General features: G+C 34.5%; 2 protein-coding genes across 2 annotated transcripts; one reads left to right on the plus strand and one right to left on the minus strand.

Annotated features, from left to right (window-relative positions):
• Positions 1-2,672: 2,672 nt before the first annotated feature.
• On the minus strand, positions 2,673-14,405 carry LOC146164604 (uncharacterized). The gene is made up of 10 exons (XM_083382160.1): positions 14,192-14,405; positions 13,107-13,388; positions 11,555-11,731; positions 11,049-11,130; positions 10,395-10,613; positions 8,570-8,694; positions 5,775-5,866; positions 5,252-5,403; positions 4,754-4,902; positions 2,673-3,390 (listed from the first exon to the last, which is right to left on the minus strand). Exons 1-10 carry the CDS (start codon positions 14,384-14,386, stop codon positions 3,298-3,300), a joined length of 1,566 nt encoding a protein of 521 aa, XP_083238286.1. The 5' UTR covers positions 14,387-14,405; the 3' UTR covers positions 2,673-3,297.
• A 5,701-nt stretch (positions 14,406-20,106) lies between these two features.
• On the plus strand, positions 20,107-26,177 carry LOC146164605 (uncharacterized). Its single transcript, XM_083382439.1, has 8 exons — positions 20,107-21,220; positions 21,466-21,546; positions 22,780-22,839; positions 24,035-24,076; positions 24,278-24,450; positions 25,090-25,249; positions 25,499-25,602; positions 26,040-26,177. The coding sequence occupies exons 4-8, from the start codon at positions 24,070-24,072 to the stop codon at positions 26,127-26,129; spliced, it is 534 nt and encodes a 177-aa protein (XP_083238565.1). The 5' UTR covers positions 20,107-21,220; positions 21,466-21,546; positions 22,780-22,839; positions 24,035-24,069; the 3' UTR covers positions 26,130-26,177.
• Positions 26,178-26,859: the final 682 nt, after the last annotated feature.

The following is a 26,859-nucleotide window of genomic DNA, read 5'->3' on the forward strand; positions in this document are numbered from 1 at the left end:
ACCTATGGCACAATAAGATAAATCACACAGGCCCTTTCTCTGTTATAACGCTGCATAGTCGAGAAAATATTGTAGTAACATTGTTTTCCAACATAAGTGGAAGATAACTTAAACAGTGTTATATAAATAATATATTGTTTGTAGCCTAAACAAAACAGACAGTTTTTTTTATTCCCCTGACCTTGGATTTTCTACTTTCCTTTTCAAAATTACCTCTCTACTGCCACCAGTCCGTATGGTGTAAGAAGCATTAAAGCACATCATGTGGACCTCGATGTGGTCTACGGAAATGCGGAAACTACAAATTTTACAGGGTTTAATTCATACATGTTTATACTTTATTTGTTCCTATAACCACTGCCAATCACAAATGGGTGTTTTCAAAAAGTCCTCGCCAAAAATCACCTTTAGTCAACAGTAAGTCATGTCACTATAGTAGACCAAGTTTTTATGCTCTAAAATCGCAGTTACAGTGACACAATACATGACGTTATTTTTAAGGCATTGTATTTGTGCCTAAAAACTTCAATAAAAGTTTTACAAGCATTTTGAATATTTAATCAACAATCGTAACACTTAATTCACTTTAATGTCGCATCTATAATAATAGGCATTTCAAGTATATTCTTCTAGTTTACAAAAATTTTCTGAACCACTGCATTTTTAGATACTAAAATGGCAGTTTAACAATTTCCATACGCTGCTGGAGACGAATAAATAAATATAGTTTATTAACATCTCAAAATGTAGCCTACCCCTAGCTCTTAAGATCATATCACTGGCTTGGCCATAGCCCCCTGATCTGACTGATTGCATGGACTGACTTTAAAAAATTGTCATGCACAAGTGTTTTTATAGTTCAGAAACCAGTTCGTGTGTTGCAAAACAATCTATTAGAGGTGTCACAGTTTAAATTAAAATCACAGCGTAATCGCTTTTATACAACATAAAACAACGTAAATGTTGCTTTTAATGTTTGGTGAGCATGAAAACTCTCACTGCCTAACTTATCCACAATTTTTTAATTTAAATGTCTACAGGAGCTGTCAAGTCTACATCTACGAAGGTAGGCTTACTAGGTTCAATCTTTGTATTTTAAAGTAAAAACAAAAAGAGTCATGTTTTATGACCTGAAACATAAACTATACTTTATAATTTCCTAAATAGAACCAAACAACATCGTTTTTTTCAGCATTAGCAGTTTCACGACTTATGTAGCATCAAAAACTGTGTCTTTCACGACTTTTACTGGCACTAAGTTATACCCAGTCCTACCAGCAGACATTGGTATCAAAATAAAATGTTCAACTATTAGGTAAATTCATTGTCTATCGCGCAACATTTCAACAAAAACTAAAAACGAAACAAATAGAACTATCATTCATTAGGTCTACGTTTTAAAAATGGTGTAGGTAACTCTTTTTAAGTAAAAACATATTTTAATTAATACACTTAAGTTTACTTGGAAACATAAAATAATTTTTTTAGGCATGTAAGTAAATATGTCTTTCCGCCAAAAAAATTATACGCTGTCGAAGCCACACTGTTTTTTTCTTTCAAAATGTAGATAATTAAGGAGCTCATTATATTTTTTCTGTTGTGAATCTCGAATAAGTTTGTACTCACATGTGAGCATATACCTAACGGGGCCTTCACAATTACTTACACAAAAAATAGTTTCAGCTGCGACTATAGTATTATGATCTTTAACCTTCTGGCTTTATAATTAACCTAAATGAACAAACCTGACATTTGTCCTTCATAAAATTGATTTGGTATCGCAACTTTTGTCATATTTGTTGAATGTTACGCTTTTGCGAGATTGTTTTGTTTTTGAAATATGTATGCACACGTAACCAGTGGTGGGATTCAGCCGGTTCGCACCGGTTCTATCGAACCGTCTCGCGGAATTTTGCGAGATCAGCGAAGCGGTTAGCATTACTGGTTACTGAATTTTTGCATCTTATTCCATACATTGATTTTTTGAGAACCAAGTAGCTCACGTGTTTTTTTTTCAAAATGTGCAATGCTCAAGCTCGCACGTAATTTAGTGTTATTTTTTTATAATTGTAATAATGACTGCTCCTTTTTAGCGTGGCAGTTAGCAGCAATGGGATTCAGCCTGTTCAAACCTTTCGCTGAAGCCTGGGGTTGCATCCTGTTCTTGCAACTATTTTATTTTCCCGAAAATATGACTGGGGTTGCATCCTGTTATTGCAACTACTTTATTTTCCGAAAAATATGACTTTTTGTAACAGAACCGGCTCAGAGATATAACTTTTGTGATAGAACCGGCTGACAAAAAAATTGAATACCCCTACTGCACGTAACCCTTTTACACATTTCTTAACGTGTTGTTATACATCTCGTATTAGTATCTTCATCTAGCTACGTGTTCCCTCCTTATATAGAAATATCCAAAGTAGTGATAAACAGCATTTATTACCTAATAAAGCCATAAGAAATCCTTAGGAAGAAATTTAAAACAATGGCTGCGCCAAATGGACAAAGAGTATAAATTGTCACTAAAGTTAAATTCCCACGTGTTTTCACGTTTTAACTGGTCAAATACTTATAGTTGTGCCGTGTTTACATACGAAATAAGACATTTCATAATTGATAACAAGTCTTTTATAAATAGAAATAATTCAGGTATATGGAAAACCATGCAGGACCAAAATTGTCCACAATTTTAAAAGGTGGAAAACGTGTACATTAATTTAATCTGCAATATGCTGTAAATACGAGAAGCAAAAGGTTGGAACACAAACGGCGTTTCGCTCAACTAAAAAAACGCGGAATAAAACATTTGTAGCATCAATCTTTAATTTTAAAATTTTACATTCATAAACTGTAGGGGTGAAAATAAAATACCACTTCTAAAAAAGCTTTAGTTTTTTTAGAATCGGTTGCAGTCGATAATATTCCATTATCTGCCGCAAGAATGGAACAAAATTTGATGGATAAAAACTAAATCAAATAAACTATAATAATATTTACCCATTACAACGGGCTAAATTAAAAGAAAATCGCACGGTTAATTGCATGACGAAATTAAACGCTTACAGTAAATCCATAATGCAAGGATAGAAAAGTATCACCAGAAGAGCCTTAAAATTTAAAGTTTGGCCGTAATATAGCTATAGAAGTGGCGCTGAAGCGACGCGACGATTCTTTGTTGCCCCGTGTTCCACTGAGGCGCATATACGGCCTTCCAGCAACCGTAAGCGAATATTGCAAAACAGGAATAGCGGCAATGGATTACTTCAGAAAAAATTGACACTAAATAAGAGAGCGCTACACCATTGGACAGATGTAGCCCTTTCGAACCCGCCCGTCGCAGCAAACGGCCTTCTTCGGATTGTATATGTGCAAATTTCCGCAGCACGCCTGTTGTTTATTGAAATTTAACGTCATTATTTAATAAGTCAAATATTCATAAAATGTAATATGTATAACTATTCTATTGAAAATAAACAAACAGGTTAGCTTCGAAGAGATGCAAGTACTAGGTAAAAAAAAAGCAATAGATATTTAAATTAAACCAAAGCTCAATCAATTTAAGCCATTATTATTTTATGGTAAATAGTGATATTTAACATTTAATAAAACTTATTTTTTTAAGTTCTAGTTTAGTCCAGGACTTTAAAGGTTTTTAATCATTTATTGATTGTTAAATCATCTCATTGTTGTACACAAGGCATTTTGAAAATAGGCTACTTAAGTTCTATAGTCAAGTTATTTCTGTTTTAACTGAAGTCCACGTCAAGTCATTTTCATAAAACAAGTCAAGTCCCGTCAATCCATTAGTCACGATTTTCAATTCCCAGTCAAATTATTGGTATCAAAATAAGTGTTAAACAATTAAAATTAGTGAATTCATTCCATTCTCAGCAATAATTCCCATAAACAAAACTCTAAACGATGCAAATAGCAAATATTTTTCCTTAAAACACTCAAGATAAATATTTGCCTATGACTTAAATCAATTCGAGTCATTTGAAAACAGTGACTTAAGTGCACTTAAGTCAAGTTAATGTCTTAAGTCATTAAAACACTTGGTGATTACACACACCGTTAGATGGTGCTAAAGATCCATAAAGTAGATGAAATGACAACAATTTAAGTAGTGTCGTTTAACCTCTGAAAAGGATAATTTACTACATATTGTTTTACTCAAAAACTTTCAGCACCATAACCACTGACGGAAATAGAAATGTACAAAGATATACCAAAATGTACGAAAAAAGGGTTAAACTCCAATCCATGATTTTCACAGTTTTTATTATAACCTTAGATACATCTCTTGTAAGGTTTTGTGGCGCGCTTGTTCCAAAACGTGAGCAGGGGGTCTATTAATTGTTGAGAGTCTATGGAAGGTGTTACCCGTGAAAGATTAAGAACCACTTCTCTATGCTTTAAATCAGTGATTCTCAACCGGGATGCCGCGGCACCCTGGGGTGCCATTTCTAATGCCCAAGGGTACCGAGAGATATTTGAGAGCCTTTAAGAATCTGATTTTTGCCAAATCTTACAACTTTTTGTGTAAGATTAGAGTGGAATATATCCAATTAAAACTTCCTACGTTGTGCAGAGTTGAGATGTGTTGTTCCAGTCCCGTTTATTGTGACATTCTAGTGATTTACCAACGAAATAAATTTTGTAGGAATGCCGCAATCTATTTCTTATATCTAAGGGGTGCGGCAAGCAATAAAAGGTTGAGAACCACTGCTTTAAATTTTGGTTTGCTTACCTTAACGGAACTTGCATACGGTTGGGCTTTCCCACACCGTCCACAGCACGCGTCTGGTGGCAAGTAAGGGACTTTCTTTCCCGTTCTACAACTCACAGGATCGTATCGCACGCGGCACAGACAAGCTTGAAGGCACTTGTCGGTCATGTCTGAAACGGTAGAGAGTTTTTTACTTCTTTACCCTTCTAGTTTTATTATACTTTCTAGTTTCATTAGATACCCTGGATATGACGCAAAACTAACCAAAAAACAGTATAGATATAGGCACATTAATTGGCCAGACTCAGATTTACAATGGAACTAGGCGGTTCTCTTAACCTTTTTAACAAAAAAATGAAACATAATTTGTGCTGTGTAAAGAAAAAAAAAAAAAAAAAAAAAAGGAAAAAAAGGAGGACTTTTATGCGTTTTTTAAATTCCTAAGAGAACCGTTCAGTTTTCTTTAAAAACGGGGACAAATCCTCTTCAAATAGGACATATGGTATCCCTAAAGTTTACCTTTTACTTGGATGGGCTCCTTTTTAATAGTTATAAAGTTGATCTCCTTGTTCGCCCCTTGCGACAGCTTATCCTTGAGCGACGTTTGGTTTATTTGATTGACGTAAGTCGGCACAAACGCTGTGAAGTTCACTGTGACGCCGCTTTCGTTTCTAAACGTAAACAACAACAGGTTAACATAAGCTATAGAAAACGATGGGCGAACAATTTAGGGCGGTTTTAGACGTTTTTTAGTACTATATCCTTGTCGACATAACAACAAATGACCTAATGACTACGAATAAAGTGTTAACCAATTATTACCAATTTTATTTAACCTACGACTACGTGTCTTTGTACAAAGTGTTTGTGTGACCTATAGCTTACTCAACCAATAAAACTAATTGGTGAGTAAAAACTTAAATTACTAGTGATGTGGCACCCTTTGTTGTTTCATCAATGTATTTCTGCACGTTTCACAACCATAGCTTTAACCACAAATCAAAATTTAACTTAAATTTATGTTCTAATAAATTTTTCGTACACTCCAGAAGACGTGGTGATGGTGTCGTTGCTGATGGTGTCCAAGTTTGTTGCAACATCATTCAGTCCAACGTTTTCTAGCAGTTGAACAATCTGAATAAACACACTATTGCTCTTTTCTGTTGTTATGTGAAACTTTCGCTAATTTCTAAAAAGTTAAATGCATGAAGCATGTTACGTGTTTATCAACACTTAAACACCCAAATTAATTAATTGCCATAAGCCAAATCTTAGAGTTCATTAAGTGATTTTACGATGTGATAAATAGGGCTTTAGATTAGCGCGTTCTAGCTTTCGCATAATCAAATGTATTGTTGGTTGAATAATATAATATTTCATGATGTAACGTTTTCCGTATTGCGTTCTCTCGCCTCGTTTCAAACTTGACATGTAACCTTTAATCTCGTAATCCATAACTGTTAGTCTTGCGGGCGATGATCTCACGTTCTGCAAAACAGCCACTTGTTTCGCTGGCGTCTGACTCCCGCTGCAAATTGGCCTTAGAATGGCCGCTGTAATGCCTAGCCATGTTTTCAGAGTGCCGGCCAGTCTTATTGGCCAAATATGACGTAACTTTCGTGTTCTTTTTCTTCCTACGTATTGGCTATATACACGTCGTTTCTTAGCTGTTTTGAGCTTTTCTCTAGAGAAGTCTTTTGCGAAGTTTTAGCCGACAGTCGCTGCAATAGGCGGTGGCTGTCTGTCTCACATTAACTTGAAAATAACGTTCACTAATGCTATTTGATAACGTTTTAATTCGTTGTAACAATATACTTTTGATTGGAATTTTAGTTGTGGTTATGACAGGTAGCATATCTGACCAGAAACCTTTGCAAACAACAAGAACTCGCGCGTTTGCGTCCCGCCGGGCAACTGTATGGGGTCAGGGGTCAGACCCCAGTGCGCAGGTCGCGGCGGGGGCGCAACAAGCATGCGGGTACAGGAAATTTCAGATAACTTAATAAAGGTTCTTGCTGAACTCTAAGCATATATTTTTCGGACTGGCCATACAGGAAAATTAAATTACAACCATTCTTGGCAAATTACAAATATATGTTTCTTTGTGTGACAGAATACTTGCAGTGAACCGCAGATAAGCGTGCTCACTACTCATGCATGATCTAGGATTCTAGGCCAGTAACGAACACTGTCAACCTGTTTATCCGAACTTGGCATTGCCTGAAGCAAGTTTTAGCGAATTAAAATTATTCGTCTGGCAGTTTTGCTTTTAGCACTCAGGAAAGCTGTTTTATTTTGCTGTTCAACTTAATCGAGTCATATTCACCCCATGCCGTATAACTTTGATGTTAAGGCAGGAATTGCTATAGGAGAAAGGCACGATGCTATTAAACCGGTTATGCGGGCATTTTATGTAATTAGGCTCGCTACATTGTTTAAAGACGTGGTAACAAAACACGGTATTAACCAGGTAGGAAAGGCACAACATTTTTAAACTGGTAATGTCAGAAATTCAAAAAGCAACTTGTTACATCTCCACGTTCATGTTAAAGCAGTCTTGTTGTTTACAAGCTACGTAACAGTAACCCGACGTAACAATGGTTTCGGAATTGGCTTTGTTATCTCAATTGCTAATATGTTTGCCGTTCATTTGCTAAACAAGTTTGTGAGCTGTGCTGTTGCTGTACTTGTTAAGTTCCTAATTGTTGAAATGTGTGTTTAGCAAACTTAGATAAAAAAGTATAACTGTAAAACCTGAAATTGAATAGACCTGTGTCGCAAAAATAATTGGTAAGTTAATTTACTCTGTGAATACGTTTGTCGTTTATGTTCGTTTCTTAGAAGTTGACTTTCTTGTTTAGAAACGGTGCTTCGTCCTTTGGTGCTACGTGAAAGTGCTTCGTTGCTACTTGTGTAAATGAATTAGGCGTCATTAAACCAAGAGTTGAAGACTTTCGTCTCTGTGCGTTAGGGCAAGGTCCGAGTTTCAACTTGACAACCCCCTGTGTGTGACTTAGCCTGCAGGTCGGCCGTTTAGATTCTACACAACTTTTAACATTACTATACATAGCCTATACGCATTTGCCCTATATATGTGATACTTTGCTTCTAAGCATATTGTGTATCAGTGACTCTTGAACTTATAAAAATACATTTATTTGACCCCCGCCGTTGCTTAATGATATGACAACCTATTATAAAGAAAGTGTACAAAAGAATATTATGACCAATCAATTTAACACATTGAGTCCAAACGGTTTGCTATTATCGGTTGAACCATGTTAAGTTAATTGTTTTAAGATAAAGAACTTTGTTTCAAACAACCTCTTTTTTAGAGCACTTATAGCCTAATTTGAAAATGTTCCAACTTTGAAAACCACACTAATGTAAAACCAAAATGACTTGTTCTTTTATAAAAAAAGCTTTTTTTAAAAAAACCCTGAAATAATGGTGTTTTTTAATAAATAAAATGGTAGAACATTGTATAAAATTTGTAAAGTAAAAATACGTAGGTTCGTCCTGAAGTGTTTAAGCGCTATTAGATCATTGCCTCGAAAAGTAGCTTGAGATGAGGTTATTTTTTCTAGTGGCAAATGCCTTGATTACACTTATTTTCCTTAAGGATTTTCTCACATAGAGTTGGTATAGCCGTTATCGCCGACGAATGCGACGTTCAAATCAATTATGCTGAAATAGTGGAAAGTCTTGGTGTGGTTACATGGGCATGTATTCCAGACGAATGACTGTCTGAACAACTTTTCGTGCTACGGGTGGAATAAATTGTTATATTAGGCTATATATAGGCCTAAGGAAACAAGCTACATTCTGAGCCAATACCGTTTCTTCAACGTGGGTCCGGAACTGAACAGTGACTTCTCCTTCATCGTTAAACCACTGAATCGGGGTGTCGGTAAGGTTATCCAGTTGAACAATGAATTGAAACCGTAATGTCGCATTCAAATCTGAAACACATGACAAGATTTTGTTTAGCAACTAACCTAATAAAACATACGACGTCCTAATTCAGGGGTCGGCAACCTACGGCCCGCCAGTGAAAATCATCCGGCCCGCGACCTCTTTTTTTAAACTAGACACAAGGCCATGCACCATATTTTTAACCATACGAAAATGCAAAAAATTTTCGCGTTTCGCGCGATTCGTCTTGTTTCACTTTTAACTACACATTTTCCTTTTGAAGGAGTCTTCTAAGACCAAAGGGCCGTGTGCATGAAAACTATCTAAGTGGAAACTAATCGTAGCATGGAACTCTCTAAAATGAAAGTTTCTCCAACTTAATCTTTTCTCCGATGAATTCCGTCTTTTATGATAAAATTACACCAAAAGGTATCAAAAATGTGTCTAATTTAACTTTTGTGTGTGCGCAATGCGTCACGCCTTGCAAATTGAAAGGCAATTTAAACCATTCAAACGCAATTTTTCGCGCTTTAAGTTTTTAGTATAAAATAGATATTTTTATTCAAATTGCATAAAACATTTAGGTACGACCCCGATTTAGAATGATTAAAAACCGCACGTTTTTATAACAAATTTTTTGTGAAAATTTATTACGGCCCACCAAGAACTTGCTGAGGTTGGTGTGGCCCGCGACTAGCAAAAGGTTGCCGACCCCTGTCATAAATGTTCGTTCGAATTGGCCAACGTCGAAATATTGTGTCACTTTATTGTCATCAATACACGTTTAAATCAGACTTGGACAACTAGATAATTCTAGTTTTCTAATTCATTGAATTAGAGCAAAATGCGGCTAGTTCTAATTCTAATCTAATTTTGGAATTCCGTGAATGCTCTAATTCTAATTCTAATCTAATTTGGATTTTACCAAAAATTCTACTTTGTCCAACGGCATTTTGAGTCTCTCAGTTCAAACACAGAATTTCAATTAAAATTTTCTGGTTGGAACGACTTGTATGTAATTTTTACAGGCTAAAAAGCATAAAAAGGCATGCAAATTACCACACACATATTTACCATTCACGTTCTTATAAGAATAAATTGTGATTAAATTAAATTGGTTGTAAAAACTAAATGTGATTCTAGTTGAAATTTGATTTTTTAGGAATTCGGTAATTCTAATTCTAATCTAATTTGAGAAAACTCAAAACGATCTAATTCGAATCTAATTTGGAAAAACTAAAATGCTCAAATTTTAATTATAATCTAATTTTAAAAAGCTAAAATAAATCTAGTTGTCCAAGTCTGGTTTAAATATAATAGCAAAAATCATAATAACATCAATTTATAATGTTACTGGTGAAAGAGTTTCTTCCGTAAGACAGGGATTAGCACTATAAATGTTAAAATGTAGAGCAAGCGGACAGGTTTATTTTAACTTTTCAGTTTTGTTTAATCTTAGCTTAAGTTAGGTCAGTGGTTCTTAACCAGGGCTAGAACGTCCTTTGAAATATAAATGCTGTTATTTCAAGCTAAATTCGAATCTCTTTTATGTGCCAAAGTAACGTTATAAATTGAAAGTTTGGCCAATTTAACCTATATAAATGCAAGTTTATAATTTGATTATGCTAGAAGGAAGAAATGAATACGGGGAGAAAATTTGGGGTTCGACGAAAGCTTACAGAATAACATAGAGTTTGACAGGTTACCAAAAGTTAAGAACCACTGAGTTCGGTGATTGCACGTTTACCAATGCAGCTTTGCGCGAACAGCTCCCACGTGTATTCGTAGTAGTCGGGCTCGTACAAACAGCCTAAGCTGCGAGTCGTAACTTCGGGACTAATGGCGAAACCTGGCTTGCAGTTGACCACGGCGAAGAACCGCCAACCGAAATCGGTCAGGCCGGTATTGGCGAAGAAGGTTTCGTAAAAAGCTCGGTCGATTCGCGGCAGACTTCCGCAAGGCGACTCTAAACAATAATAACATATGTAGGGCCGACGGATAGTCAGTTATGTATTGGGAACTACGGTGCGATACACAGTCCACAGCAGAGGGCAGAATTTGAATACAGACTTGCCCCTCAACTTTACATGATAACAACATAGACCTAAACACAACTTTACTGTGATTGATAAAAGACAGTTTTATGGCCAAAAGAGAAACGCATGTTTTGCCTGATGTGCTCATTCTGGTCAGTTATGTCAGGCAAAGTCTTTAAAAGGAAATAGTTCTCTCTAAAACAGAAAAATGCAATACGTTTTAGAAGCCAGTACTTTTATTTATTTTTTTATTAAAATTTATGACCCACACAGCGAAGACTTAACATTTATCTGTAGACATTGCCAGTTTTTAATCAATTATTTCTGGATATCTTCGACAAAATATGAACTGCCAAGCAACTAACCGAATTTTGCATCACAACGCAGAGGGTTGGTTACATCCACTACAATTGTTCCACTCTTTCCGGCCGCCAGTTGACTTGAAGTCTGTAAATGCAAACCAATTGTTGAACCAACTACCAAGTATGTGAGAGTCATTAACAGGACAACATAAGAAAGTCATAAATGGAAATCCAACTCTAATTTATATGTACGCAATTTTCAAAAAACAAATGTAGTTCTATGGTCGTTTTTATAACTATGTGCCCACAAGAAAAGAATAGAAAATGTGGCAAATAGTTAAAGGAATTGTTGAAAAGGGAGAATGGTTTTAACTATCGAACTTTTTTAGTCATCAAATCAAAATTTACTTAGGCACCAAGCCTATCAGACTGCGTTATAACACCGAATAAACAGAGTTTGCTACGCGTTTTACTCGTTTTAGTATAAAGAAAAAGATTGTACCCAAACAGAATAAAAACAATCCATTACAAAAAACAATGATAGCCGCATATTTATTTGGCATATTTACCCTTGATGTACTTGGTTCGAACAACCTCCAGATACAAGACTCCATTTTGTCGCCGGCTGCAAAAATCCCCGAAGACAAGTATATTTGATTGGGGTCTGACCAATCGAAATTGCCGTAGTTAAAAATCGCATAGGTGCTGTTTCCATCCGTCGTCAAAGTGAGTTGAAATGTATTCACCTAATTCGAAGCACAAATTAAAATCATCGTATTGAGATTATTCAATTTAAAATTTAAGGAAAGATAGAATACCTATATTCCCAAATGGCGCCTTAATATTTAAATTAACTAACAATTACACCTATACAGTACGTAATTGCGAAAATTATTTATTTTTACATGAAGTTTTGAAAACACAAATATATATTTTATGTGTATTTATGTAACATATTTAAGAACATCTTGATGTGTTTGACGTATTTAATTTTACGCCAAAATCTGCTCAGCTTATTATGCATTGCATGATGCTCCGTATAAAATCATACATAATGGAATTTTTTGCAATATTAAATGCTATTATTTCGAGTTATATGCTAATCTCCATTATGTGTCCAATGTGATTATTTTTAGTAAGCCTATTTAAACCAAATTATTAATGCAATTTTTAAGAGCATGGCGTCATTGTACTTAACTTCACTTGCATATTTCAGTACAAGTTTATTTGAGAACAGCGATATTTTCAAGACTGGTTATTTTATGACTTCACGTTATGACTCAACATTATAACATCATCTTTGAAAAATTTCATGAAACCCAAGGTCTGGCGGCTAACTCCACATATTGGACTTAAAATATGTTTTCATTTAATATTTTATTTTTTATTTTACAAAACTTTTTCGTCTGCAACTCATCTTAATACAATTGACAATTGTGACGTAACAAACAACTTTAACTTGCTATAGAATGTGATTACATTGCCAAAATTAACGATTTGCTTATAGAAAACCAAATATATGAAAAAAAGTTTAACCTAAGCGGCTCTTTGCACTAAGCGCTGTTTAGATGTCAAAACACTGCCTGAATGAGGGAACGTTAACTAGTTTTAGGGGGTCCATGAAGGCCTAATTTAAATGTTAAAGAATATATTTACAGAGTAATATACTTTTTTCACGTGTTTAGAACAAAACGGCTTGACTTGACTCAAGTAATTTGGACAAATGATTTGACCTGGATTTAATTAAATCAAAATTACCTATATTAATCCTAAGTGTTTTATTAGAAAACATCTTTTAAAAAATTATTTTTTTAATCCAATTTTTAGACGTAAAAATGATTTGATGTTTGCTGCGATTTTGGTGTTTGGTGTGCCAAATATTGCTCGAAATGTCATGAATTCAAAAATTTTATTAGTTTTAGATTTATTTTTAAAAGCAATGACTTGACTTAAAGTAAAATTGACTTGCTATGCAATGACTTCGGTTTGCACTTCACTTGGGTAACTAATAGTTTGTACAGGGGTCAGGGACTTGTTATTTGTTGAATTGAAGTTGTTTTTTCACTACTTAACTGGGGCTTATAATTCACTTATTTTCAACACTGTTTCTAAATAACTTGCCAGACTCGAGTCGAATAGCGAAGCCACTTGGCTCCAGGTAAAGGTCATGGCGAACGTAGGCGCGAAGCTGGTCACTCCGCGCAGCGCCGCAGATCGGCTATTGACGTCGGACGCAATGGTTTTGAACAGGACGTCGTCGCGTTGGGTTTGTTTGACGTAGACCTGGCCACGGGCGCCCTGCTGCGATCCTAGGAACAGTGGCGCGATGACGAGGTTGTTGGACAGTTCATCCACGTTGGTTTGCTGCAGCTTTTTGTAGGCAACGGCGCCGTACGAGCTCACCTGCATGAAATTCATTTGTTATGGTTGCCCCAACATTAATGATTATTTTGTTTCAGTGGATGTTTTTCGAAAAATATCTTCGATGTAGTTTCCAATATTGTTTGCTTCAAATGCCGACTTGTGCTTGTGCCTGAATAGTCTGCTGATATGGAGAGGTTAAACCATTTTATGTATTTAAACATGCTTTAATTTAAGTAGTACGGATAACATTTAAAAACAAAATTAACAAATGTTATTCAGTGAAAAAGTCATCCATAAAATTATCAAACATGCTACTTGTAATTTTGACTATAGCCTACATAGTTTTGTAATAACTACAGCGAAAAAAACGACCACCACAACCATACACTTAAACATTTACTTTATTTTTTTGTTATTCTTTTTGGCATTATGGTGCACAAGCGAATAAATCTAACTGTGTCTTAAAAAAAGGCACTATGTTGTAGGTCAGATTGGTTGCATCATAGGCCCTCGTTAATGAACTTCTAACGCGAAGCTAAATCCATAAATACCTCGTCGGCATATCTACAGATTACCTTTATTGCGACGCAGATTTAGAGTTTTAATGATAAAATGCACTTAGAACAAAACTACGAACACGGCGGATTCATGCGTCACGTTGTTAAAACGATGCGTTTCTAATTTATCACTGTGCAGTTAATCACAATAGAAGGCGCTCCGGCAAATGCCAATTTCCAGCCAAGGGCAAACGGCATGCCGCGCGCGCTAATTACAGCTTTACGGGAAGTTTCAAGTTCAAACGATAAACAAAGTATTCTACTTATGCCGGACCTCTTACTCACCCATAACTTCGACACCGAGCCAGTTCCAAGCAGGGGAAGTTTTTGCAGAAGCGATATTTCTTGATTTCCTTGCGACCACTCGCTGAACTTGACTGCGATATCGCCGCTTGCAGGGCCGAAGGGATGCAATGAGCCACAAACTGTGTTCACCAACAGCGCACAAATGCACGTAACAGATCGGATATTACGTAACATTTTACTCTCACTTCTACACCTTTTCTGTGAAAGACAAATTTTGTGCCGTTATACTTTTTAGCGTGCCAATGAAATTATCTTTTCTGTTCGCCTACCTTCGAAAGCGTTTTATATTAACGTTCAATAACTTTCTAATAATTATAGTAATAAAACTGCTGCTTATGTTTAGTTTCACTTGCGCAAGTAACAGGAAACTCTATACATATAGTATTGCTAAAGCAGGACGCATTTAAAATGATAGTACACATTTTATAACCAAATAGAAAAAGGGAGCAAACATACTAAAAAGACTCTACTAATTATGTCATAATAGCACTTTTGTAATTAAAAAAATAGGAAACCTACGTTTCAAGTGTTTCTTAGCAATAACTGTAATATCTTTTTCCCGGTAAAAATAAGAACCCGACAAAGCACGTAAAATCCTACAGATCCTTTTTTTAATTCTTCACGTACAAACTCAGCGTTGCCAGTTATACCACTGGCATAATTAACCGATCTCCATTCTTATAGTTAAAAAATTCACAACAAAAATTATTACTAAAACGACTTTACAGCTCCTGACTAAGCCAAGAACAGTGCTATGCAACCTTTTTAGCTTATTGTGGCACACTATCTAGTATTTTTGCTGGTGATTTACAGTATTGCCAGGAATATGAACAACGTTCATCAGCTGAGCGCACCGTAGAAAATTATTTCTTCTTATATTCTATTCTAATCGTATATAAGCCATTGTAAAAAAAGCTTACCTTTAGAGCAATAATGATAATTAATTTTTAAATATGCAAAGTTTCTTTCGGTACCCTTAAGCGCATTAGAAACGGCTCCTCTATGTGTGGCTGTTTAGCGTTTGAAAACCACTTCGTTCGCTATTTGTTTATTTTTTAAATGCATGTTTGTCATACCTTTCACAAAGTGTTATAGATCCGTGAGAAAACTCGGCGTAACGTTAAGATAAAGAAGTAACAAACATAATGTTACTAGAACGTCGCATTCTTTGCCAAGTTCAAAATTAAAATAATATTTTTTAGTAAAATTCTATTTGAAAATAACTAGTAAGGAAAGAGATCAAAGCTGTTTCACACCAAAATGTCGGAGAAGTTTATAAAGATGTGTGCCCTTTCCTTACAAAGCTAATAAGCCACGTTTGGGTTTGTTGGCAGACAGAAAAAAAATTATAAATCAAATTTGGTGTTTTTAATTGACTCTTATAAATAGCCCCCGGTGCTCTTTTCCTCTGACGTTTTTCTCAGTCGTTCGGCCTGTTTTATAGGCTGGAATGCGCAAAGGTTTCATTGTAATAACCTAAGTTTAACCATCCTCGTCTATTAATTAATAGCGACAAATAAATGAGTAGAAACCTAATTAAATCCTACCAGTATAGCTTTGAACTTAAACCCACGCAATTAGAAGAAACGATATCCATACAATCAAGGCTTCATTTATCACAGTTTCACACCGCCTTGTTTTTGTAATGACGTAAATCAACGTCATACCACACCTCGTTTTCTTGTAATTTGCTTGGGATTGCCATAGCGAGCGCTAATTTAAGTCTGTAAAAATGTCTTAACTCTATTTTATATAGATTTTTCCGAATTACTATTCACACATTGTGGACATTGACAACAAATATTACGTAGCCTTTCCTTAAATGACGAGTTTACACTTGTACACCTTTTCTTTACCTTAACCATTGTTGACAGAATGGCAGTCAGAGTATCTTAAAATATGGCGTTTACATTAGCAGCTAAAACACAGGTTTTCATACAAGACTGGTTGTCATAAAGACGTGGTAAAGTCGTGTATAAATTATGAGTTTGAAACCAATGTTGGAATTGACACGTATTTATTTGTTAAAACAACGTTTTGCCGATAAAGCCATAAAATATATGTAACCTAAATAATTAAAACAAATATTTTGAACAATCCTTTGTTTACTCACTTTTCGTATTATCTGAGTCTGTTGTCACAATTTTTTTAGTCTAGTTTATTTATAATTTTTTAGCAAACTGCCCATCGTGGCGATCACATATTTATACTGCTATTATACTCGTTTCTACTTCAAACGTTGACAATGAACTTGTGTCGGCTGGACTGAATTTACTGTCTCTCAAGTGCCGCACATTGCGAACAACTCAGTAACGTCTCGACAGACACAAGGCGAGCGCTGCCTAGAAATTTTAACACCGCTCGCGGCGATTGGCGAAATTGCGCTTACGCAAACGGTTAAAATGCCAATAAGAATATACATACCGTTATAAACGTGCTAATAACTGCCTATTAACGTCTACAACTCCCCCATGCAGAACGTTAGGCACGTCAAAGGGTCGATCATTGGCAACGGCGTGGAAGCCCGCCAATAAGCCACGTGGAATTATCTTAATGTGATTTCGTAAACTTGGTGTATTGTCTCGGAGACGATACTTAATAATAAAAGGGTGCGCGTGGTAGCATATCCACGTATTGAAATTAGTTAAAAGACCCGGTTGGTTAATAGTGCCCATACGACGGAAGAACGTTACGCGGCCAAGTCGAAAACACTTTGTAAGTTCATAATAAAACAATACATGACTTAAAACAAATTTTATTCATTAGATAGGCTAAACGTCGATTGAATGCAATATAGGTGTATTTTAATAGGAGCCGTAACGTGTCGGCATCAGTGCAAGGTCGATTTAATTTGCTTGCTCGCAAACCGGTTTGGTTGGTATAGCAGCCATATAGCTCATAACTCCACAGCGCGTTTGACGGAAGAATACGTGATAAGGTTGAGATTCCGTTGTGCAATTACTTTGTGGTTTGACATGGCGATAGGCACAGGCGATCATTCAAAGACTAATATAAACCAATTGAAATTTTGCGTAGTTATATTCATAGTATACGCGTATAACTTTAATTTATTTTTGCACTCAGCGTATAAAAGCGTAACTATATATGTGTCGATTCTATTGCGGGTAAATATAGGCATGCTTAACAAATAACTGCGATTTACGTTCAAATGGTACAATTTAGCAGCTTCTCAAACCAACACTTCGATTTTAACGAATATACTTTAAGGATGCAGCTATAACATCGACGTTATTCCGGCATCCTATAGTGAAGAAGAGTCATTAAATTAAAGTGGGCTAATTTACTCGGTACTGCATACATCTTGACGGCCGGCGGCCGCGCTAAAAGATCTGTTGTTTTTTTCGAATGAACACTCGTTGCAAACATATATCTTTATTTAAAAAATCGTTGCTAATTTAATAACGGTCATTTTCAGCATTATAAATTTTGCAGTAAGTGGGAATGCCAAGTTAAGTTTATTTCGAAATTTGATTTCAGATAATTTGGGGAGCCTTTTTTTGGAATAATTTTTGTAAATTTCATTTGAATAAAGTTTACGACCAGCTTTCCCCATAAAAAAGCTTTATATTAGGCACATTTTTATTTATATAAGCGTATTGTTGTTTCAAGGCTAAGTTATGAGAGTCCAGCATAATTTTAAAACACTGAAAACTAGTATAATTGACTATATAAATATCTACAAACACGAACAAAATTCACAAATTTGGAGCCCAACCGAAATTAAACCATAAATACCGAAACAACCTGAACAGTGAACAATAACCGAATCCGAACGTTAAATCTTTCAATAAACGCGGTTTACTCACCTATAACGTCACAATTAAAAAAATTTAAGAACGTTAGGTTATACCAGTGGTTCTCAAACTTTTATGTTTCGTGGCCCCCTTTGAAAGGCTCTCGAGGCCCCCCCGCTTATAAAAATACCAAGCATTGTGTTTAACGTATTTATTTGTTTTGCTTCTTTACGTTAATAACAAATACAGCCATTATTCAACGAATAAATGCACTTACTTTTAAAAATTGTACAAATAACCCAGCAAACACGTAACGTTGTTACGACATTCGAAACGTTGTAATAAGGTTGTCTGTTGGTTATTGCTAGAAAAATAATGAAGTAAATGTTTTAAATAGGTCAAATTTTAACGTATTAAATATAACGTCAAAATAATGTTATAAAAGTCGTACAATAAACGTTTTCATGATAACCTTAACATTCATACGTTTTCAAGACGTTTTTTAGACAAAAAAATATAACTTGAAAAAAAAAACGTTTTTGTTGCGTGAAACCAAGCCCATATTTTGATGTTAACAAACAACGTTTTTTAAACGTTTGACTGAAACGTTGTAAGAAAGTTGTCCACTAGTTAAGGCTTGAAAATAATAGAGTAAATGTTATATCAGGGTAAAAATCTAACGTATTATATATGACGTTTAAATACCGTTACAAAAGTCGTAAAATAGACGTTGTCGTAATAAGCGTAACATGCCGACGCTCGCAGGACGTTTTCAGTCAAAAAAGTTGAGTTGTTGTTTCTTGAAAATATATAACGTTTTGAAAGAACGTTTTTGTTGCGTGAAACCGAAACCATATATGGATGTTAACAAACAACATTTTTTAAACGTTTGACTGAAACGTTGTAAGAAAAATGTATTTTAGTTAAGGCTTAAAATGGATAGAGTAAATGTTATACAAATGTAAAATTCTAACGTATTATATAAAACGTTTAAAAACGTTTGATGAAACAATGTAAAAAGTTATCTAATAGTTAAAAAAACAGATTTGTTATTTTCTTCGAACAAGTTTTTTAAACCAGGCCTTAGAATCCCATTTCCAAAACTATACATTGTACATAGAGTTACGTTAATATTAACGATAAAACAGAACATCTACAGAAGCTGGAATAAGTTTAAAATTCTACATTGTGTAAGGACATAAAAAAGTACCGCATAAAATTTGTTTTTACATCAAACCTAACCCATATTGTGACGTTCAAGATCTATCATACTTGTCGAACATTGAAACAATCGGAAAGAACATTTGTGTTTCGTATGACCCCTTATGTTAGCATCGGCGTTCCCAGTTTATGCGAGTTTAGTTTGCGATAATGAAGGCTCAGAAAACGTGCTTTTTTGCGTGCAACTGCAGCGTTGCGCTTGCGTTTTAGGGCTTTAATTAAATTTCGAACTAATATCGTTAAATGCTATAAAAGTAAACTGTATAACCAAGAAATGTGCAGACTCGTCTAGGCGCTGGTCTAGAATCCTACGATAACGCACATTATTTAAGTGTGGGTGGGTCAGGTATTTTATTAAATAATAAATGTAGTTTTACTTGACCCAACCACACCCTAACTGAAATTGTGCAAGGATTTAATAATTGTTTAAACGCTGTGGTATAGGATTCTAGAGACCAGCGCCAATATTGAATATTACTATTTGGTGTACGCTGATGTTTTTGCTATGCAGGGGATTTTAAACATAAATTTCGAGTTACATGGATAATTATAGAAAGATATATAAGCGTCGTTGGATCAAATTACGAAGAGAAAATAACCGCAAAAAGTTAGAAAAAGAGTACTATCGTAAATTATTTCTAGTAGTGACAGTGAACCAGAAGTTGTTATTTCGGCGCTCTTTCACTGTTGTATGTAAAAATTAATAAATTTTTTTTTTTCTTCATATGCCGCTTACCACAACGCATATTGTTTTGGTTAGGGTGCGGGTTAGCGTTTGGTTGAGGGTGGGTCAAGTTATTATCAATAATAAACAAAATATTACTTGACCCACCCTTACCCAAACGCTAACCCTAACCCAAACAATATGCGTTGTGGTATGCGGTATTATTATTTTTTTTTTGCATAACTTTTCACGTACAATAGTGAAAGAGCGCCGTTATTTCTTACTTGCCATCCAGTTGTCATACACTACTAGCAACTCCAAAAACTGTTAATTTGGAACAAAGGTCCTCAATGGAGTATTTTTACTTTTCCTTGCAAACTCAGCTATTTAATCATTTATCTGAATTTTCCAAATTTTATGAGCGCTTTCCAGACATCCTACATATATGGTTGAATATTGATGGGTTGCCACTTTTTAAAAGTTCAAATAAATGTTTGTGGCCTATTCTATGCAGTATTAATAATTTACAGCCTTCATGTGTGTTTCCTATTGCTCTATTTTATGGATGTTCAAAACCTGCTAATCTAGATTTTCTTAAAGAACTGTAGAAGATATAAAAGCATTGTTTCAAAATAAACTTATGTGGAAAAGTCAGAAAATTTATATTAAGCTTCAAAGCATTATATGTGATGCCCCTGCCCGATCAATGGTAAAATCAACAAAATCATTTAATGGGTATTATGGTTGTGATTTTTGTACACAAAAGGGTCTATGGTTAGGAAGAATCACCTACCAAGAATGTGTAAAATTTAAAATGAGAAGTAATCAATCTTTCCGGGACCAGATTAACAAAGATCACCACATAGGGATTTCACCTTTCCTGGAGTTGCCAGTGAACATGATTCAACAGTTTCCTCTGGATTACATGCATCAAACTTGCTTAGGTGTCATGAAAAAACTTTTATTGACATGGATGCGTGGCAACAAAAAAGTATGACTATCATAGCGAGTCCGATTTTTTTTTGGTATACAGATATTTCTTTTAAATTTTTACAAGTATTACATTGCCGAAAATAAAAAAATGTTAGAAAACCAAACGCATAATGAATTTTGCAATTATGTAGTTAAATTAATCAAAAAGTATGTGAAATAGACTCGTGTCTGATTTGTCTAAGAGATGGCGGGCCGGATGGATTTCATTTGGCGGGCCGTAGGTTGCCGACCCCTGATTTAAATAATGTATTGTTTTATCATTCATTTGGGACACTTTTTGGTAAAATCACTAACAGAATGACTCTTTTTTTAGGATTTATTTTTGTTAAAAGGTAATACATTTATATTTTACATAGTAACAAAAGTGGATACAAGGTAAGGTACACATTAGTTTGTAAATAAACAGTTACATTTATATATTGAAAAGAAGCTTTTCTGAATTAAATGGATCACATGGTTGCCATGTGAAACAGCTTTGGTATAGTAGTTTGCCAGTTTTTTCTGTATTCTTTTGGAATATTTTCAACTTCTTATTAAAGCTTTCTTACATTTATAAGATGAAAATGTACTATTCAAATTTTTATTTTTTCCCATAAATAGTTATCTTGTACTGTACTTAGATGTCCTTTGCAATTGTTGAATTTCTGGATGAAGAAGCGGTAGAAGTAGTGTGCAATTCATGGATTTTTACAACTGATGATGTAAATATATTTTTTGTTGGATGAAATTCTTAATTGCTTTTAATACCTATCACAGTTAACATCTAAATAATATTTACCTCTTTGTCACACTTTTGCATTACCAGAAAAGTCTCACTTTGTAAAACTTGATTAAATGCAGTGGCGTAACCAGGGGGTGTATAGGCACAATATTTTTTTAATGTAATTCAGTCATATGAAGCTAATGCAAAGCCAAAATCGATAAACGTTGACTTTCGTCTCTTGTTTCCTCCTGGGCCTACCATAAACACTGGACTTTTTTCTCTGTCACCTTTCTCTATTCGTTCAGGTTGGCTGATCGGCAATTGTTTATTCGACACTTCAGCAAATACAATAGTTCATTTGTACTCCAAAAAAATTTGCTATGAAGAAGGTGTATTCATTTTTTCGATGTTGTTTCACTTGGACGCTCACTGCCAGGCGTACCACTTCTTGCAGAGCAATTATTTGAAATAATTAATGCCCACTGTCCCACAGCGTTGTATGGCTTTTCAAAGCAATCATTAGCATCAGACGGAAAATGGGGAACTTGCTTAGTTGAAAATCCGAGACCCTCTTTATTAGATTTCTGTATACACACCTAATTCAATGTATGTTTATTGTTAATGGTTGGGTACATTAGGTTTTTTAATAATTTTGTATAGAGTTATTTGCACAGTGTATATATATTTTATATTTTATAGAAGAAAAAGAAATGTTATTGGCCACATAATCATCCAAAACAAAAAGCAAAAAAAAATCAATTACCAGACAAAGACAATTGGAGTATATATAATGTGAGAGTATTTGGTTATTCAGGTGAGATTGTATTACCAAACATACAGCTAGTTATTTATTTTGGAAAGCTGATAAACAATGCCTTTCAGATGATTATAGTGATGCTTTAGTGAAGTGTAACAAAGCTCTTGAAACATCAAATATTGAGGGTTGTGAGTTGCATGAAGGTATAAGGCCAAAAAAGCGCCCAAGAAGATATTTAGATGAGGAAGGTATTATGCTAATGTTTGTTTACTAGGAGATTATCAAAAGTTGAGTTTAGGTTGTTTGACAGACTGGAGGAGATGTTTATTAACAAATAATATTATAGCAATGGGGTACTTTTAATCAAATTAACGTATATACATTTTACCCAATATTTTGAATACCATTTTATCTTGAAAATAAGTAAACAACTAATATGTATTTTTTATTTGATGTTTTGTTTTTGAGATAAAGGGTCTTCATTGAACGATGTTCATACTGAAAAAGTCCTTGAAGATATATCATTTGATGAAGGTATTTATTTGTATTTATATTAAATAAATGTACCAAACAGTGTAACCTTTAAAACAGTGGTTCCCCAACCCTTTTCTTCTTGTGGCCCCTTTTAAGTCTTCGTTAACTTGCCCGACCCCCAATTATAGTTACATAAACCAGAGTCAATAAAAAAACACATTTTAAAAATGGCAAAATTCACATTGTAAAAAAATCTGGACAGATTGTATCAAAATTTGGCTAAAATGTCCAGATTTAAGTGTGCACATTGCACAATGAGTTAAAGTTACAGTTTGAGCGTGCATTCATTTTTATTCCACATTGTTTGACTGAAGCTATGCTTAATTTATTAATTGAAAAGTGTAATGGTTGCTTTTTCTTCTACAATGCGAAACTTTTAGTTCATATTGCTTATTTCTTATTAAGTTTTTTTTATCAAATACTGCATGGCGACCCCCAAAAAAACACTTGCGCCCCAGGTTGGTAACCCCAGCTTCAAAATATACATTCAAATTCCCTAAGATGTATCCAGTGATTCTCAGCCGGGATGCAATTTCTAACACTCAAGGGTGCCATGAGACATTTCAAATTACTTTGAATTCCCATTTTTGCTCTATTAAGTTTCTGGTTACAATTTTTTGTACAATTAGAGTGCAACAAATCAACAAGGTTTTTCAATCTTGTTTATTGTGATGTTACAGTAACCCAAGCTAAAAATACTAGTAGGGGTGATGCAAGCCAAAACAGGTTGAGAATCACTGATGTAAGCCTTGTGTAAAAGTACCTTAAACATTACTTTAAATATTACTTTGCAATGAAGTTTCCTTATTTCTTCAGATTTAAATATATGTGTTAAATCAAATGTGTTAAAATAAAAAAAAAGTGTAATTTGTGTATAAGTTTTGTAAGTGGTACTCTTTAAGTAGTGTGAATTAAGTTAGTTGCACTATAAATCTAGACCTTGTTGTAAGGAGCCAAATAGTGCACTTGAGCCTTTTACACCTTTACAATTTCCAGTTGGCGCCATTTGAGTTTTAAAATTTGGTACGGCGTATGTGTATGTCGGACTCGGGACCCGGGTAGTTTTACGTGGTCTTACTGGAGTCCCTAGTCCGACTCCAGCAAAACAAGGTGACTCCCTGAGTCCGACTCTGCAGCCCTGTTAATAAATATGAATAAAATTGTAAGATATTTTTGTATATATTTGTTTTTTTAGGTACTACAAGCAGTCAAGAATTCATCGAATCTACAATGACAGGTTGTTTTTTAAAACAATTAGGTTATATGTGTTATTATAGAACAGAACTTTTATAGGATTTTGTAAATCGCTTCGGCATATAAAAATATTTTTACTTTGCTTTTAAATCCTTTCATGTTTGCTCTTACTATTGTTGTTTTTGCAACAAGTTGTTTAAACAATAATTCTGCCAAGATAAAAAAATATTTTCATTGTTTTTAGTTCAAATAGGAAAGATTTTGGGCAACCAAAACAAAATTTTAAAACTACTGGAAACTAAGAGTTCCGCTAGTGATGCGGAAAACAATTTTTTTGAGATGGTGCCACTGGACAATGAAATCGAATTTTCTGAATTGGAAGAAAATTTAAAAAACAAGACAACTAGGAGATATTTGGTAAGTTTTTTTGTTTTCACCATAGAATGTTTATTTTGCTAAAAAAATTTTGTTTACATTAAAGTCCTTGTTTCACCATAAAGACAATGCAATGTACAGCATGTTTAATCCAGTAGTGTACCCATTTTCACCTAGCTGTTGTCTGTATAGTGTGTCCAAAAGCAATAAGTTATTATAATAAACCAAGGAAAAATAGTATTGGCTTTCAATGTTAAAAATCTTGTACAATATGACATAAAGATTGTAGAAATTTAAAAAAAAATATCTAAAACAAAAATTCATGGTTGCAAAATTTTTTCAGACTGCATGAACCAACTACCTATTGATATTATAATATTTAACTTGTATTTGCATAAATAACAATGCCTGTTTTAATAACAATTTATCAAATCTGTGCATTATTTCGCAATAAGCATATTAATATTTAGATTATTCAGGGGCCAGTGTATTTTTTTTTGTAAATAACCGATACTGACGAGCAAACTCCATTCTTTTTTTAATTTCCAATTGTAGATGTGGAAGAGGCTTAAAAACCACAAGTCACATCATTTTCTTAAGGGGGTTGGGGGCTATTTTATGCTACGCTGCTTACATATTTTACCGTATCTAGGTATTTTTGAATGCTAACATTATATGCAGGTGCAATACTTGTGGTCAACCAGAGGAAAGGGCGTGGGTGAAACAATACGTAGAGCTATGAAGCACATTGGTACCTACAAGCTTTGGTCTACCTTCAGCTATAAAGGCCGAAAAGGAAAGAAACCATTCATGGAATCTAAATTGTGTAAAGTTATTGTGGGTATGTACATAAGGTGTATTACGGATAATGTTAGTAGAAATACTACCAGCTAATTTACTTTTTTGTGATATTCAAACTTCTGTGAACATTAACCACCCTGATGGTAAACTGAGAATGTTTTGAAACGCGAATTAAAAAAAAAAAAGAAATTACATGTTGTAGTATTATTTATCAGAGTTGCCTGCCATATTAATAATTGTTGAGTATAATTGTTATCCATGGGACAAAATCTTGATGTATATATTGTAGGCACAGTTATAAAAGCTCATGAGACTACAATTAAAGCTGTAGAAGACGAAGTGTCAGCTTTTCTGAAGCATGCGCCCAACAAACCGGGTGGATCAAATTTTTCGGTAAGTTGATGGGAAAAAAAACTTTGACGTTTTAAAATGACAAAATCTATACATTGTACAAAAATGTACAATTTAATTGTATTATTATGTTTTATCCAAAAAATGATCTTAGCAACCAGTGCTGCGGAGTCGGCCTCGGGCCTCGACAAAGTTGGTTTGTTTTGCTAGAGTGCGACCTGTTCTTGCGCAGTACCAATTTCAGAAACTGATTAATCTGTTAAAAGTTGTAATAGCATATGGTTGAATATTTTCCAACCATGTATTGTTGGTTTTGAATCATATGACACCGCTATGAGCGGATTGCTAAATATCCAACTTACAGCTTGAGTCAGACTCGGGTTAGTTTTAGCCGACTCCGCAGCCCTGTTAAGCAACCATATTGAATTTGTCAATTAAGAATTAAAAATTATTGTTGTTGTTAATTCTTATCGTTACAGAAACAAAACAAGACTTGTGACAGCAGCAACACCTCTATCAGCAGTGGAAGTGGAACTTTTCCATATCTTTCTTCTGACTCTGAGGAGTGAGGAGCAATAACGTCCATATATTTGATGTTTTTTGGTTTGTCCGCGTACAATTTTCATATCGTGTGCTCCTAATTTTAATAAATAAAGACCTTGAGTACTACGCTGTATTGTGATTAATTGAATATTATCCATGGCGTAATATTGCAGACATTTTTAGTAATGAACGTAAATTATTATGTTTTTTTCGCATAGGCAATGTTTTTTTTCATTACATTTACATTGTCACCATAATAACGTGTTGATGACTGTTTATGCAGGCAAAAATCCTTCTCATGTAACTTAAAAATGTTGTTTACACATTTACGGAAAAAATACGTTTGTTTGGAAGTTATTAAAAACGTTTCTTGCGCAACAATTTAACGTAATGGCGACATAGTTAAATAAAGCTATTAAGGACGTTTACCACAACGTTAGTTTAACGTTTCTGGCTGTCTACACGTTTACGTAAAAACAACGTTTGTTTTGAATGTCATAAAAACGTTTCGACTGGCATTAGGTAACGTTACGAGGACGTATATAAAAAAGTTGTTAGGACGTTGATGGAACGTTAACAGTTACGTTTACCACAACGTTATTTTAACGTTTCTGGCTGTCTACACATTTACGTTAAAACAACGAACCAGAATAACGTGACTACAACTTTTTTTTGATGTGAATATAACGTTTAAACAACGTCAAATTGTTTGCTGGGAAGGCATTTTAATTTAAAGTCATTCTTGTTTTTTGACGC

Source organism: Ascidiella aspersa, chromosome 2 (assembly GCF_963924565.1).
Source record: "Ascidiella aspersa chromosome 2, kaAscAspe10.2, whole genome shotgun sequence".
Taxonomy (NCBI): Eukaryota; Metazoa; Chordata; class Ascidiacea; order Phlebobranchia; family Ascidiidae; genus Ascidiella; species Ascidiella aspersa.